This window comes from Echiichthys vipera (genome assembly GCF_963691815.1).
Source record: "Echiichthys vipera genome assembly, chromosome: 22".
Classification (NCBI taxonomy): domain Eukaryota; kingdom Metazoa; phylum Chordata; class Actinopteri; order Perciformes; family Trachinidae; genus Echiichthys; species Echiichthys vipera.
Window position 1 is genome coordinate 4,142,149 of NC_139847.1, and position 17,208 is coordinate 4,159,356.

Below are 17,208 nucleotides of genomic sequence, written 5' to 3' on the forward strand. Positions count from 1 at the left end.
AGGTCCTGTCTGTGCATGTGTGTGTGTGTGTGTATTTTGAGCCTGTGTGTGTGTAACATGAACAATATATATAATAACAGAGTGAAAAAACTCAATTTCCCCTTGCGGGATTAATAAAGTAATTCTTCTTCTTACAACATAAATCAACCAGTTTTAGAAAGAAAAAACACGCCTCTCTGTCGACCTAGATCAGGGTTAATCGAGGAGAGAAGAGACGGGTGCGTTCACAGAAATCTGGTGCACACGCTCTGACGAGCACGAGGGGGAGCTCGGTGGTAGAAGAGGAGAGTTGTAAACTTTCAAAATCCGGCTAAGTCACGTCGATCGTAGAAATGCAGATACAATTTCAAGCATTTTCAAGCACTTTATCCAAAATTCAAGCACTTTTTTAACCTTTAAAACATTGAAATTCAAGCGTTTTCAAGGATTTCAAGCACCCGTACGAACTAGCTCACAAAACGCTCGTTTGGCTATTTTAAATGCTACTTATGTCTGAAGCCTGTGAGCTAATGTTAAAACTTTTAATACCATTTAAAACCCCATCTGTGGTTGGGATGTGCTACGTGACATTGTGATGATCATTTCTTATAATTGAAAGACTAAAAGAGTCGCAGATCGACTCTTCTTTCATACGTTCCCCTTATCACTTCTCTCCATCCCTCTGCTTCGTCTTTGCCTTCCAGATGTAGACGGTAAATTCTGGTAAAAGGTGACGAGTGTCCGCGGGGGGGCCTCCCGATATTTACTACCCGCAAACGTTAATCTATCACAGCATCTGCGGGGGTGGGGGGTGGGGGGGGGGTTATACTTCGAGTGTCTGTGATATTTCTTCGTGTTTGAGTTGGAGTGTGTACATACGTCTTCTCCGAACACGTTTCATAATCTCGGCTGTTCATCTCTGTGTGACTAGTGTCCTGTCAGCAGGATGTGAAGATGCTGCAATATTTCCCCGCTGACACACACACACACACACAGATAAGATACAGTCACACAGAAACGCTATCAGTTCACACACACACACACACACAAACAGACATACAAACACACATACAAACAAGCAGCCCCCCGGGGAAATCACGCTACCAGAGTCTCGTAAACACAGAGTTGAGAATGTGCAGTCGGACAGCTGCTGCCGCCTCTGACAATCACCCAATAAAAATCACATTTTAATTGACACACCCGCTTAACGAGCCTCAGTGTGAGTGTGTGCGCGAGGATAGGAAAGACTGACGACTCCGCTAAACAGGAAACACTAGAAAAGCCCATTCAGATTCTGATGTTTATCGTTTGTTTATTCTGTCAATTCTGTCAGACGATATAATGAAAGCAAACGTGTTGGCTTTTAGTAATTCTTGGTGACGAATACGAAGCTTTATTTTGTCTCAATTCAGTTTTTAACGGAGTGTGTTCACATGAGTTAACGGGGTAATTAAGTGAACGTATTAATTCGCTGAAAAGTAAAGTATTCTTCTGTTTAATAAGGAAAACGAGTGTAAAAATGTTTCTTTCCTTGACACCTTTTAAAGTTTATTTTGCTTATTTAATCCAACCCCCACCACAGCAACTTCCTGGTTGATCCAATCAGGAAGTGCCAAAAACTGCAGTTCTCCGAGTGTCCACTAGGGGCAGGTTTCATAACAGAGCAGTTTCTCATTGAGCCCCATGTTAAACAGGCCGTTTTCACAGCATCATTAAACCTGTTTAAGGCCAAAAGAACATTCTAGTCTGTGTGTTTAGATCATATCTTCAACACTGAGGGGGAGGGGCTAGTTTTTATTTTATTGGAGGTTAAAGTTCATGAATAATTAGGGGCGTGGCCTCTTGAGTGACAGCTAGCCTCTGGCCCTCACTTCTCCTCGGAGGTAAACGTCAGCCAGATGGACGTACGCCCCTCCCCTCAATGTCACATACATGCCCTTATTTGGTAAAAGGAAATGAGGCGGAGTCAAAGTCTGACAAGATGGAGACTCCCGTAGGCGAGAAATATTGGATCAAGTTGAGGGAATGGACCTCGATGGAGACGCTACGTCTATTTTTATACAGTCTATGATTTAGTAGAGTAGCGAACTCGTCGCTCGAACACATAATTACCGGTTGCACCTTGTCACCCAACCCTATCGCCTGCCTCGCATAATTTTCCTGTTGGTATCAAATAGTATTTTCTCATTCACCGCAAAAATAACGCACAGTGAGCTCATATTGTGCGTTATGCGAGTGTACGGGATCAGTTTAACATGTAACTTAAGCGAGTGAACACATGCTTAAATTAAAACACAGATTTTGGAGATTACCACTTTTTAAGATTCAAGTCTTTACGGTCTATTCGTCCCGGCAAACAGAACAGATGTGGGCAAACACACACACACAGACACACACGCACACACACACACACACAGACAGACACACACACGAACAAACATGCACACAAAACTCACTCTGCTCAGTTTCTCGGGGAAACCGATGTTTATAAGCATCACAGCACTTCCAAACCAAAGAAACACTTAGCCACCCCAATGATGTCATGTGCCTAGAGGTGTGTGTGTGTGTGTGTGAGTGTGTGTGTGTGTACGTGTGTGTGTGTGTGTGTGTGTGTGTTGAAGCTAATTCTTATTCTGTGTTCATGTGTGTGCATTAGTTAAGTCAGCAGACATGTTGGTCTTTCTTTAATCAGAGACAGAGACACAAAAAAAAAATAGACACGCACTTTCTCCGATATGTAAAATTATAATGCGCTCACTTCTCCCCGTGGTGGTTTTTGGTGTGTGCTTGTTGTGTCGTGTGGGGCTTTGAGACAGAAAAAAAAGAAAACGTCTGATTTGACGGAGAGCAGAAAGCGGTAGAAGAGACAGAGAGACATGAAAGAGAAGAAGAGAGAACATAAAACAGACGCTGGGAGTCGAAAAACCTCAGTGGAAGAAAGAGAAGAAAGAAGTGGATGCAGTGATTTTTGGTTTCTATATTGTGAGGCTGTAAAATCGATACGTATTTGCAGAAACTATAAATTCAGCGAATAAACGCACACACAAGTTAAACAGTTGAAAGAGAACACGGGGGCTGATGAGTCGCAGCAGCCAAACGCACACTTCCCTCCGCTTCTCTCCATCTTTGGCTCGTCTGCGTTTAATTTCTGCCTTCCCTTTTTTTTATTCTCTCCATCCGTCCGTCCATCCATCTGTTAATCCGCCGCTCCCTCTGTCGCCCCTAATAAAAGCCGTATGACTGGAAACCAGCGATACTTTCAACCCCTCCGGTTGTGATGATTTAATGCGAGCCAACAGACCGACTGAGTTTCAGCAAATAGACTCCCGTCCCCCTGATTCGATGTGACTTTCTCAGAGAACTTAAGGCCGTTTGGACGAACTGCTACAACATCCAACCGGGTATTTTTTAAATATTTGCAACAGAATTGACGACGCGTTTAAATTTACAAGGTTTCAGCTGCTAATTGCAGTGTTTCCAGACCTTTTTTTGACTGGGGTGGCATGAAGCATACGCGTTTATCTACTTTAACCCTTAAGGTGCACTCACGCTGTCCATCCGCACCGCGCCCCGTGCTTTAGGGTCCTTGTCCCCCCCTCCAGGCCCGTTTGTACTCACACTACCTGGGCCTCGCGCAAATGCTTCTTGCTGCCTATACGTCATCACGTCGTAACACGTCACACGCATTGATGACGTCATGGCGATGCGTGACTTTGTTTACAAATCTTTGCGTAGACCTCGGAGTTTTTGTGCGTCTTGTCGACTGTTTTTGAATCTTTTCATCGACCAAATCTGCAGTAAACACTCCACCTCCGCATCACACCAACGTGAACCTTTCACCGCCATTGTTGTTGTTGTTAAATGTCTGCGCATGGTCCCTCCTTCTATTTTCTATGTCCCAACAGGCGCACAGGAAATGACCTCAGAACCGCCATAGGCCTCATGCTCGTACACGTGCGCACGCTCGTGCTCGTACATGTGCAAACAGCTGGCCGCAGTTATGCGTAGAGCAGTTGCACTCACACTGGTCAAACGCACTAGGCTTGACCCGAAAAACCTGTTTTGGCCCGGTGCAGAAGGACAGTGTGAGTGCGCCCTTTAGGACAGTAACGTCAGTCAAGATCGATCACTAACCGTCCTGTGGGTCTATTACTGGGGTGCCACCTGGAGTCGCATAATCACCCCTTTCTAATTGATGCCATGTCTGCTCCGTTCGTACTGAACCGGAGTTTTCCACTGGAAATAAAGAATCAGCTCTCCAAACACCAGTCCCAGATTCGACGGTAAAAAGTGAGCTGTATAAAAATGGTGCCATATGATTATTTCACAGACATGGACGAGTGATTCCAGGAATCCATCATGAAAAGCTAATTTTCTATCATCTCTTACTCTCTCTCTCTCTGATCACTTATTATGTGTTTCAGTGTAGAAGCAGAACTCCTGCCTCTGTCAGTCTGTCCGGTCACACTTCATACCTGACGGAGGCCGTAATACACCTTAAAATAGAACCGGTATTGTAACATTTCTATTAGGTTTGCTTTGGCGCTCCAGTGCGGAAAAACAGCTGTAAAATGACAAATGTTGGCAGAACGCGTTGCCAGGTTAAATGCGAGAAAGTCTGAAAGGAATCAGAGGAGGTCCACGATAATCAATCTTCTCTCTCAACAAATGACTGCTGTGGCGCCTTTGAGCAAGGCACTCGATTCCCAGTTACTACAGAAGCAGCAGAAGAAGAGAAAAAAGCTCACTGGAGACGTTAAATGTAGGAAAAATAGAGCTGAAAATAACTTTTTTTTAATGCATTTGTTGAGGTTTTATCAAAAATTGTAACATTTTTCCCACTCAAGCTTTCAGTTTAGAATAAAATTAAATGTTAAGAGTTTCTTTACAACATAAAAACATGTGTTGTGACCAGATTTTAACCATATTTAACCCCTTGACGTAAACCACAGGGGGGTTAGAGCACCTTTCATTATATCAGTCGCTCTCTCAGACACACAGAATGAATAACTGCTGTGTCAAATATTACATTTCACTGACGGAGGGAAAGGAAAGAGGATTTCCTGTTGGTCTGCGGTCAACGCGCTGGATCTTTACGAACGTAGCATTTACGAGACAGTCGAAAATGAATTCAGACCCCAGCTCCAAACGGCGTACACGTTCGCAAAATGACCTCAACATCGCAGACATCCTCCCCTCTTGTTCCTGACCTCACCCTCCTTACATGAATTCTCCCGCCGCTCAACTTTTCGCCTCCATTTCACCCCGTCGGAGGATCTCTCCCGGGCGCTGCGGGGTTGTCAGCGCCGAGACCAAAAGGCCCCCGCTTCGAGGCTTTAACCACATACGCGCACTCTCAGATTCAAATACAAACATGCGTAAAAGGAGAGAGAGAGAGATGCAAAAAGGCAAATACCACCATGTATGGAGGCTCTGATTGAGGTTGTGGGGTGAGCGGTGTATTCGCACACACACAGAAAGGATGTTAAGAGCCACAGGGAGGAGGACAAAAAAGACAAGGAGTCGTACTTTCATCCCACGCGGGGACGTATGGAAACAAGAACAGACACATGAAAAGAGCCGTGCAGAGAGGGACAGAGAGAGGGCTTAAGGGTGAGCGAGGGTTCAGGGACACACACACAAACACACACCTGTTTACCCTCCACACCCGCACAAACAGACGCACCTGTGCATCCACACACACACACACACACCCACACACCTTTGATGGTGCTGATGACCTGGTCCAGGTGTTTGGTTTCGTTGCGGTCTGGTCTGCAGCTTGGGCTGATCTCCAGCGAGTAGTCGGGTCCGTACTCTGTAAAAAACTACACATCACGGAACAACAGTTATTATGACAGCTTACGGATTAATGGATTGTTTCATTTCATCCCCTCACATCTGCACACAGTCGTTGCAGCGGGGCGCCAAAGTACACTCTCTCCTCTTTGTCTCTGTTTTGAAGAATGCGGCTGCCTTCCTGGAAAATTTCAGGGCTCTTGTTTGGACTTTGAAGAGTTTGGATTGAGAAACCGACTGGTGATGAATATTCACACAGGCTTTCAGGGATAATTCCCTTTCAAAACATATATATATTTAAATATAGACAGTGGAATAAATCACACACTCCAAACACTGAGCTACGCTTTCTGGCTTTAAATTGAAAGTAGCAGTAGTATTCACTTTAGGATTGATTATGGTTTTCTCTAATGTGACGCGCCAGATGGTTTACGAACAACCATCTGAGGAGTCGTCATCGTAAAGTGTTTGGAAAAAGGCGGGCACTTTCTAAAAAAACACTTGGCGGGCGGTCGGATGAACCCATCTGTCCATCACAGGCTGACAGAGTCGGTCGGGTCGGCTGCTGGAAGGAGCCAGCAACGAAGCAAGGGAGCAACACGGAGGACGCCAAAAAGACACATAGCTGACACACAACCAACTTTCTCCAATGAAAGGCCAATGTCTCACTGCACGTGTCGCCCCCATGAGTTGTATTAACGGTTTAAATGAGAGTATTAATCAGTCAAAATTGTCCGTTAGCGGTTAATTATTAAGATCCCTATAATGCAGCATCTACGTTGACCTCTGTAGGAGTTTCCATTTGCGACGTAAACCACGCACGTAGCTGCCAGCTGATTGGACACTAATGGATTATTTTCATGTGCTCTCCTGGTGGGCGACGCGGTGGGTTTTCGCCGGGTTCTCCGGTTTCCTCCCACAGTCCAAAGACGTGCAGGTGTTGGGTTCATTGATGACTCTAAATCACCCGTAGGTGTGAATGGTTGTCTGTCTCTGTTCGTCTCTATGTGCCCTGCGACAGACTGGCGTCCTGTCCAGGGTGGACCCCTCCTCACGCCCGATCTCAGCTGGGATCGGCTCCAGCCCCCCGCGACCCCGACAGGGACAAGAGGCTGAAGATGAATGAATGAATGAATGAATGTGCTCTCGTGACTCTCTCGCGAGTATCGTGCACTTCTTGACTGAAATAGTTGCATGCTAACATGCTAATGTTTAGCAGGAATAAGGTTTTTAGTAAGGGCGCACTCACACTGTCCATTCGCACTGTGCCCGAGCACGCTTCCCGGCTTAAGTCTAATTCGTTTGACCAGTGCGAGTACAACTGTTCCGCACCAAAGCACGGCACGGATCATCTGGGCAAAGCGTTAGATTACGAAGCAGCAGTCCATTTGTTTAGATTACGAAGCAGCAGTAAACACAAAGCACAGCTGAGGCTGACAGGTCGGACAGGCGGAGATAAAGCCTTACGTCAGCCTTTCCCTTCACCTTTCCCTATCTTCGCTACATGGCTTAGTGCGGCCCAAGATGACTAAGGCGGTCGGATGAACCCATCTGTCCATCACAGGCTGACAGAGTCGGTCGGGTCGGCTGCTGGAAGGAGCCAGCAACGAAGCAAGGGAGCAACACGGAGGACGCCAAAAAGACACATAGCTGACACACAACCAACTTTCTCCAATGAAAGGCCAATGTCTCACTGCACGTGTCGCCCCCATGAGTTGTATTAACGGTTTAAATGAGAGTATTAATCAGTCAAAATTGTCCGTTAGCGGTTAATTATTAAGATCCCTATAATGCAGCATCTACGTTGACCTCTGTAGGAGTTTCCATTTGCGACGTAAACCACGCACGTAGCTGCCAGCTGATTGGACACTAATGGATTATTTTCATGTGCTCTCCTGGTGGGCGACGCGGTGGGTTTTCGCCGGGTTCTCCGGTTTCCTCCCACAGTCCAAAGACGTGCAGGTGTTGGGTTCATTGATGACTCTAAATCACCCGTAGGTGTGAATGGTTGTCTGTCTCTGTTCGTCTCTATGTGCCCTGCGACAGACTGGCGTCCTGTCCAGGGTGGACCCCTCCTCACGCCCGATCTCAGCTGGGATCGGCTCCAGCCCCCCGCGACCCCGACAGGGACAAGAGGCTGAAGATGAATGAATGAATGAATGAATGTGCTCTCGTGACTCTCTCGCGAGTATCGTGCACTTCTTGACTGAAATAGTTGCATGCTAACATGCTAATGTTTAGCAGGAATAAGGTTTTTAGTAAGGGCGCACTCACACTGTCCATTCGCACTGTGCCCGAGCACGCTTCCCGGCTTAAGTCTAATTCGTTTGACCAGTGCGAGTACAACTGTTCCGCACCAAAGCACGGCACGGATCATCTGGGCAAAGCGTTAGATTACGAAGCAGCAGTCCATTTGTTTAGATTACAAAGCAGCAGTAAACACAAAGCACAGCTGAGACTGACAGGTCGGACAGGCGGAGATAAAGCCTTACGTCAGCCTTTCCCTTCACCTTTCCCTATCTTCGCTACATGGCTTAGTGCGGCCCAAGATGACTAAGACATGTTAAAATAATGTTAAAATTTGTGAAATACTCAACCCCCCCCCCAGAATAATAAGCCGGTGCAGCCAGACCATACTCCAGCACTGGAATATACACAATAATGTAATATGGTAAAGTCTAGTTCGTTTGACCAGTGCTAGTAGAACTGTTCCGCACCAAAGCACGGCACAGATTATCCAGGCAAAGCTTGAGTGCACTCTAGATTACGCTATCTTCGCTATCGGGCTTAGCGCGTCCCAAGATGACTGTGATTTGTAGAAAGAAATACTCAAATAATCAAGGCAGAGCTTTTTCCCCCCTTAGAATAATAAACCAGTGTTGCCAGAGCATACGGGCGATGCGAGACTAAAGCATTGGACACGTTATGACCCGATGGGGGCGCAAAATGAAAAGTCAGAGGATCTTTATAACAATTCATCCCGATGCACACATGAATGTCTGTGCCAGATGTCACTGCAACGCAGATATTTCACTAAAAACCACAAATGTGAACCTCATGGCGGCATGACAGGAAAAGCCAGAGCATCACCAAAGTCACTGGGATTCATGGCAACGTGTCCAATAGTTGTTGATATTTCTGTGCGGATCAAAGTGGCGCAGCGAGCGACATCACCATCCCTTAGAGCCGGGCCGTGTGGTCGTGTGGCTTATAAAAAAACACATCAGAGCTTTGAGACGGACACATGTTACTCGTTTTTTCTGAAGTCAGCGTGCTGTCTCGAAGCTGCGTTAACACAAACAAATGCATGAGACAGTCTAGTCTGGTTCACGGTACAGAAAGAAAACGTAATGCAGAACACAGGAGAGGAACCACAAATCAGTCAAACTTCCAGTGGACGGCCAGGGCCTCACCAACAGGGAGAAGGGAGGGGGTTGGGGGGGGGGGGGGGGGGGGGGGCTGAGATGATTTCAGCACATACCAAAGGCTCCTGGCATTTCATGCAGAGTCGGACGGTTTCCATGAAACAAAACCAGCCAGTACATTTAAAAAAAAAAAGGAAAAACAGGTGGAAATCCAGGGAGCGGGTTCAACCAGGAGTTAAATCCCCGAGCGAGTGAGTTGAAAAAACATATTTCAAGGGAATTTGTCAGAGCCGTGAGAGCAAAACAAACTCGGGGGCCAGGTCTGACCGCGAGTGCGTCAGTCCGTTCGCAGCGACTGTTGTGAAAGCCTTGGACTCTGAGGACTCAGCAGAACGCCGCGCGAGCCCGTATTCTTCTGAACGTGCAACATATATAACAATGTTTGCGTCTGAAAGGAGGTTGGTAATCATCTGTTCGGAAACTCTCGGTGAAAGTTGAGCGTGGAAATTCATTCTAGAGAGGCCGGACATCTGTCTATCTATCTATTCATTTATCTATCTATCTATCTATTCATTTATCTATCTATCTATCTATCCATTCATCTATCTATCTATCTATTCATTTATCTATCTATCCATTCATCTATCTATCTATCTATCCATTCATCTATCTATCTATCTATTCATTTATCTATCTATCTATCTATCTATCTATTCATTTATCTATCTATCTATCTATCTATTCATTTATCTATCTATCTATCTATCCATTCATCTATCTATCTATCCATCTATCTCTCTATCCATCTATCCATCCATCTACCCACCAGTCTATCTATCTATCCATCTATCTATCTATCCACCAGTCTATCTATCTTTCTATTTCTCTTTCTATCCATCCATCCATCCATCTATCTATCCATCTATCTACCATCCATCCATCCATCCATCTATCTATCTATCCATCCATCTATCTATCCATCTATACATCCATCTATCTATCTATCTATCTATCATATATTCCCTTTTTTAAGTCCTGTCTGTGTCTTTTTAATGTGTAGTACTTGGTGTATGTAATTGAACTGCTGTAAAGCACTTTGGACTACATTTCATGTATGAAAGGTGTTATACGAATAAAGTTTATTATTATTATTATTATTAAACATTAAGCTCCTGAAATAATCACTGAAAGCTGCTTTTCTCTTTTAATGAGAACACCAACAGTCAACTACAACTATATCTATATATTAACTATAAACATTTTTCCTAATAATGTATTATTTCACCCACTCTCAACCCACTGGCTGTTAATGTTATTGTTTAGGGAATCGATCCTCCCAATCCACGGATTAACCGCGGTGCCCGCGGACATGAATGCAACCCTGGCATCAGTAAAGCAAACACTTCCCAAAATGCAACAGTGCCGCTTTGAGTTGTGGCGATTTGATTCTGAGCGAACATCCCGAAATGATTTCTGAGCTAATGCTGCGGCCATTTTAAAAAGACCCGAATATCTAGTTTTGGACTGAAACGCTCCGATGGATTAGAGGGATGTCATTAGAGAAGACTTCAGAAAGTCCATTTGGAACACACACACACACACGCACACACACGCACGCACACATACACACACACACACAGAGCTGAGCCAACATGTACTGTATACTGTGGTGTACTTGAAAGACAAAGACGACTCTGTCTTTGTTTAATAGCCCTGTGTTTGTGTTTGTGTGTGTGTGTGTGTGTGTGTGTGTGTGTGTGTGTGTGTGTGTGTGTGTGTGTGAGTCAGAGAGAGGGAATGCATCCTAGTTTGTGCATGGACGAAGGTAAGAGTATGTGTGTGTGTGTGTGTGAAGCTCTATGCATATTTGCTTGTGTGTGAGTTCATACTAGCAAATATGCATGGTGTCTTTTAAGTGTGTGTGTGTGTGTGTGTGTGTGTATGTGTGTGTGTGTCTGTTTCCAATTAGCTCCGATGAGTTTCTGTATCTTACCTCCGGTCTCAACTGAGCTCAACATGAGAGTAGTTACTTAACACACACACATGCACACCCGCAATGTATTCCCATGAACCCAGTGCTCTGTCTCCTGCTGTCCAGCCACACACACACACACACACAGACACACACACACACACAGACACACACACAGTCTCCTGCTGCCTTCTTGTTTGGCTTGGATGACCATGGGGAGAAAGGGCGAGGAAGCGAGAGGCGCGGACACTCCTCAAACCGATGATGTTTCTATAATATTAACACTTTTTTAGAGCACAGGGAAGAACGAGAGAGGAAATAAGATGCTGAATAAAATAAATGATAAATGAGAGACTCGACTGCACGATCCAGTGAGGCAGCAAGTCTACATCATCCGGACAAGGTCAGGAGACAGAAAATACCCGCTGACTGGCTCCGGCGTCTCTGGCAGAGACCCGCCGAGAGATAAATAGTAGAAAGGTCTCTGGTTATTTACCAACGGTGCCATAACGAGGACCCTCTGGCCATCGCTCAATGTTGGGATGAGAGACGATGGCCTTGACGCAGAGGACACGGTGTGTGTGTAAATCTAAACGTCTTCATCAACTGTTTTGCGGCTTAAAGCATAAAGTGCGATACATTTGTTTTGCTTGTACGACAGCATATTAGGGTCAGCATAGGTAAAAAGGAGAAAAAAGGAAATTACGGAGTGGATCGATGTGGTTCTTTGACAAATAAGAAAAAACATGACACATCTTGTCCCTGTCAGGGTTGCCGGGGGGCTGGAGCCGATCCCAGCTGACATCGGGCGTGAGGCGGGGTCCACCCTGGACAGGACGCCAGTTTATCACAGGGCACATAGAGACGAACAGAGACAGACAACCATTCACACCTACGGGTGATTTAAGAGTCATCAATGAACCGAACACCTGCACGTCTTTGGACTGTGGGAGGAAACCGGAGAACCCGGAGAAAACCCACGCAGACACGGGGAGAACATGCAAACTCCACACAGAAGGGCCCCAGACGGGATTCGACCCAGGAACCCTCTCGCTGTGAGGCGACAGTGCTGTCCACCACGCGGCCGTGTCGTGGTTCCCCAGCTGTCTTGCGATCTATAAATCTGTTGTTTGTGCGACAGCATATTTGGGTCACTGTAGGTAAAAAAAAGAAATTACGTAATGGATGGATGTGGTTCTTGCCCAAACTTCAGGGTTCGAACACCGTTTCCATGGTAAAAGGTCCATTTTCAAGCTTTTCGAGCACTTTACAGCTGTGGTTAAATAACATATTTCTACGAATACAGAATTTAAAATGATTATTTCACGCTTTTTACTTTCAGGCTCTGACTTATTGTATTTCTACTCTATAGCTATTTGTTGTGAATGAAATACAATTTCAAGCACTTTATCCAAAATTCAAGCACCTTCCAAACCATGAAAACATTCATTTCTAAGGATTTCAAGCACCCGAACGAACCCTGAAGCTTTAGAGGGAAGTCCTTCATGATATTAATAAATAATAACGGTCATAGAAGTAAAAAATACAGTAATGCAAACTAATAAATCTCTACAAGCAGCATTAATAGCATGAGCTACAGTCACAGTGGTAGTGATGTAACAATATGTCTATAGATACTATCAAGTACAAGTGCATTTATTATGTGTATGTGTGTGTGTGTGTGTGTGTGTGTGTGTGTGAGCAGGAAGAGCGTTAATGTGTAAGTTTTTAACACTCATTTAATTTGATTAATCTGTTGTCAGCAGTGTGTGTGTGTGTGTGTGTGTGTGTGTGTGTGTGTGTGTGTGTGTGTGTGTGTGTGTGTGTGTGTGTGTATGTGTGTGTGTGCGTGTGTGTGTGTGTGAGCAGGAAGAGCGTTAATGTGTACGTTTTTAATTTGAGTGTGTTCCTTATGCATGAGCCCATCTGTTGACAGCAGTGTGTGTATGTGTGTGTGTGTGTGTGTGTGTGTGTGTGTGTGTGTGTGTGTGTGTGTGTGTGTGTCAGCGTGTTTGTTTTCACAGCGATCAGCAGGATCTCCAGCTATGAAGGATGCCGAGCTGCACAGCTGAGGGGAAGAAGCGACTCAGAAAAACAAATGGACTCAGTCTGCTATCTAACAAATGTTTTCAACGAGGAGAAGAAACGGCGTCCCGATGTTGAACCGCAGTCACATAACGCACGTACGCCGCCCTCTCTCTCTCTCTCTCCATCTGGACGCTCTCCCATCCACCCTGCCTCTTCATCAGTCCGTCTTTTATAGATTCAGTCAGTTTTCCTTTTAAGGCAACAACATTTGTATGATGATGAAAGATCAGGGAAACCTGCGAGATTAGATCCAAGCCTGAACGAACACCGAACCTTCTGTTCCTCATTACTGCGCAACCTTTGAATGGTGTCACCTTTACTAATATGAATATTAAGTATAATCAGTTCACCATTCATACAACATGAATCCCTCTCCATCATCACTAATGACTCATTAGATGTGTGCGTCTGTGTCTGACCCTTGGCCAAACAGCAAGGGGACAATGCTTGTTCCCAAACAAGAGTGGATCTGGGGTCAGCGTTCACTTTCATTCCTCTGCTGAATCTGGGAAACCTCTCTGCCCTGTTTTCAGACGCAGACGGGAGGAGGAGGCGGTGCCCCAAAGCGCCGGGAAGTGCTGCCCGCTTCCTTTCAATCCAGTTGGGCTTTTCTGACAGACGGACAGACAGGACGGGACAGGACGGGACGGAACATGGCGGGACATGGCATTACGGGACATGGCATTACGGGACATGACATGATGGGACATGACATGGTGGGACAAGGCATAACATGAGATGACATGAAATGACATGACGGGACGGGACAGGACGAGACGAGACATGACATGACATTACGGGCCATGACATGGCGGGCCATGGCATGACGGGACATGGCATGACGGGACATGGCATGACGGGACATGGCATGACGGGACATGACACGACACAACACGACACGACACGACACGACACGACACGACAGGACATGAGGGGACAAGACGAGACATGACATGACAGGAAGGGACGGGACATAACATGACATGACGGGACATGACATGATGGGACATGATATGAGGGGACAGGACATGACAGGAATTGACGGGACATGACATGACGGGACATGATGGGATGGAACATGACATGACATAACAGGGAAATAACGTGACATGACATGACAGGGAAATAACGTGACATGACATGACAGAAAAGAACAGGACAGGACGTAAGGCGGCACAGAGCTCCCCGGCCGTCTCCCGATCTGTACCGATATGTTGCGATAATCTTTTATAAACGCAGAATAACGTGTTTTATATCAGATATAAGGATCAGATTATGCAGGTGTGGCTTCTGGGTATTTACTGAACAGCATGAAAAGGATAAAGATTTTAATGTTTGTGTTTAAATAGTTAAATCATGAGAATGGAAATGAATATTTAGTAGAAACTTTGCAACTTTATAACAATAATAGACACTTTTTAAAAAATTAATACAGTTTTCTATGTTAAGAACGGTAAAATGCTTTAATTGTCTGCGACTGTTTACCTCCGTTTTAACTGTTAAATATTTAAAAAAAAACTCTAATAGGAAAATAAAAATAAAGACAGTAAAGTGAAAGATGGTCCCATCCTCGAGGATCAAGCCGGTCCGTGAACTTGAGCCACAAGCAGAAGTTAAAAGGGTTAAAAAGACAATTGCAACAAAGACGCGACTCCCTCGAGGGACAGGAGGCAGGAAACAAACGCTTTGGGCTCATTGTTGCTGCGTCCCGACATTCACCAAAACACTTTCCCCGCCATGACTCAGCCAAATCCTCTACCGCAGCAAGAACATCTGATTGACCAAGATCGATAAGAGATGAATGGAGCAAAATCACGGCACATTTTTCAATGTCATTTTGTAAACGCACAAATTCCCCTCGGCCTTAACACACACACACACACACAGACACACACAAACACACACACAAAAACACAGACACACACACTCTCTTTCTCTCTGGTGAGGTTTCCGGTGATTGAGTCCGTGACTCTGGGAGCCGACACATCCCCTGACGGCAGCGAGGGGCAGGACAGGAAGTGGCTGCAGACAGGAAAAGAGGAAGTAGGAAGTAAAGAGGCGGGACGCTTCCCCGCTGCCAATCTGGGACCAGAGACGTCCTCCCTTCCTGTGTGCGCTCGGAGACGGACACACATTTGTATTTACTTCTGTTGCTCTCACTGGAGGCGAGGGGAGTGAAAGTCTGCCAAGTAGTTCTTAAATATCTGTCATCCTCACTATCTGTAGAGCGACAGAGGTGACGGAAGAGCCTGGGCCCAGACTTCTCAGTCTTCAAATGAAGAAGTGACACGCATATTCCTTGTGATTATCAGGCTAGAACATAAAGGATAGAAGATGACGATGCACCTATTCAATGCCATAATCTATAACCTCATGACTGCCGAAAAAACTGGAAGAGATCTCAGGGCGAACAAAACAGTTGCCAACCGTTGGCACGACTACCACTACTGTGTCTACGGACGTGGCTAACAGTGATTAGCTCGGGGCAGCAAGATGAAGGCATTCAAATGTCTTTTTTAACCACTAATGCTGCTCAAAATAACAGCAAACCTCTGCAGAAGCATGAGAAGAGTCCCTACACAGAACAAAGCACCAATGGGCTCCTTCCTTTTGGAAGAGTGGGTGTTCCCCATACAAAAGATCAGAGGTTTGATCCCCAGCTCCTCTGGTCCACATGTCGAAGTGTCCTTGGGCAAGACACTGAACCCCCAAATTGCTCCCTGTGCTGTGCATGGGTGTGAATGGAAGACGCTTTGGATAAAAGCGTCCGCTAAATGTAATGAAATGTAATGTACCTTTACTATGAAAGGAGCTGGTACCGGGGCCAGTAGGTAAGTCTTTCAAAACACTCTTTAAACAAACTCTAGGTTCACTAACTACCTTGTTGCTGCTTTGTTGTGTGTGTAGGGACTCTTCTCATGCTGCTGCAGAGGTTTGGTTGTATTTGGAGCAGAATTAGTGGTTAAAAGAGACCTTTGCCTGTCACGAAAAAACTGTTGCGATGGCTTATTTGATGTAAATAAGTCTTAAAAGAGACCATGGGAGGATTTTACCCTGGAATTTCACTTAACGGTCAAAAGACATCGCCGCTGACATCCACAGCGGAGTGGACGTCTACAGACATTACAGTCTATTGTGAAAAAATTGACACCTTTCCGACGTGCAGCCAATCATAATGTGTTACATCATTTGTAAACGCACCACAATATGGTACCTACTGTACATCGGCTCCTCTAGCACCTCTGAAGTCAAGATGGCGGCAAAGCATCTCGTATCGTGCCCAACTTCAGTAAATCAGGCATTTAATTAATCTGCAGATGCTCCTATTCATCAATGAGATCACACTTTTCTATGCATGTCAGATTTTGTGCCTCGACAAAGGCCGTAATGTGGCCGACAACAGACTGAGTAAGGCCTGTTTTGAGCCGAGCCGAGCGCCAAAAAGTGCCCTTTGATACTGAAGCAGTTGCGGCCCCAACCAGATTATTAAGAGGACCGAGGAGACAGCAGTCAGTGGCAGTATAACAGCTTAGGTCGTTGGGTCCAGTAGTGTGCGACTAGTATCCTTACACCATCCAAAATTAAATAGGTTTTTGGAACCCAAACGATATGAAAGTCTGCATATCAAGTGAATCCAGGAGCCAGTTTCCGTTTTTATGTCTTTGTGGGCATGTAGTGGAGACAGGAAAGAGAAGAACGACAGAGAGGGGGGGGGGGGGGGGGGGGGGGGGGGCAGCACTGTATGTCACAAAGGATACGAGCTGGATTCACACCAGCAACAATGTGAAGACATGGTATGCCTGTTGGCCCGCTGAGGCAGCCGCAGGAAGTTTGGATGTGTGGTTTGTTTTTTATCAGAGCGGCGCGGCCGGGAGGAACTCCGCGGCTGGGAAACGACTGGAAACAGAATTAGAGAAGAAGAGGAGGAGGAGGAGGAGGAGGAGGAGGAGGAGGGGTCTGGGGTGGTGGAGAAAGTTACAGGGACAGATCTAACTCAGGTTTTCT

At 45.7% G+C, this 17,208-nt stretch overlaps 1 protein-coding gene across 3 annotated transcripts in view; it reads right to left on the reverse strand.

Annotated features, from left to right (window-relative positions):
- hdac8 (histone deacetylase 8) overlaps positions 1 to 17,208 on the reverse strand; it is a gene marked incomplete at its 5' end in the record, with an annotated part of 58,836 nt that overhangs the window by 6,277 nt on the left and 35,351 nt on the right. For all 3 annotated transcript variants that reach the window (XM_083937055.1, XM_083937056.1, XM_083937057.1), the window contains one exon: positions 5,702 to 5,807. In XM_083937055.1, the coding sequence (XP_083793181.1) occupies positions 5,702 to 5,807 (106 nt within the window). The remainder of the gene's footprint in view (positions 1 to 5,701; positions 5,808 to 17,208) is intronic.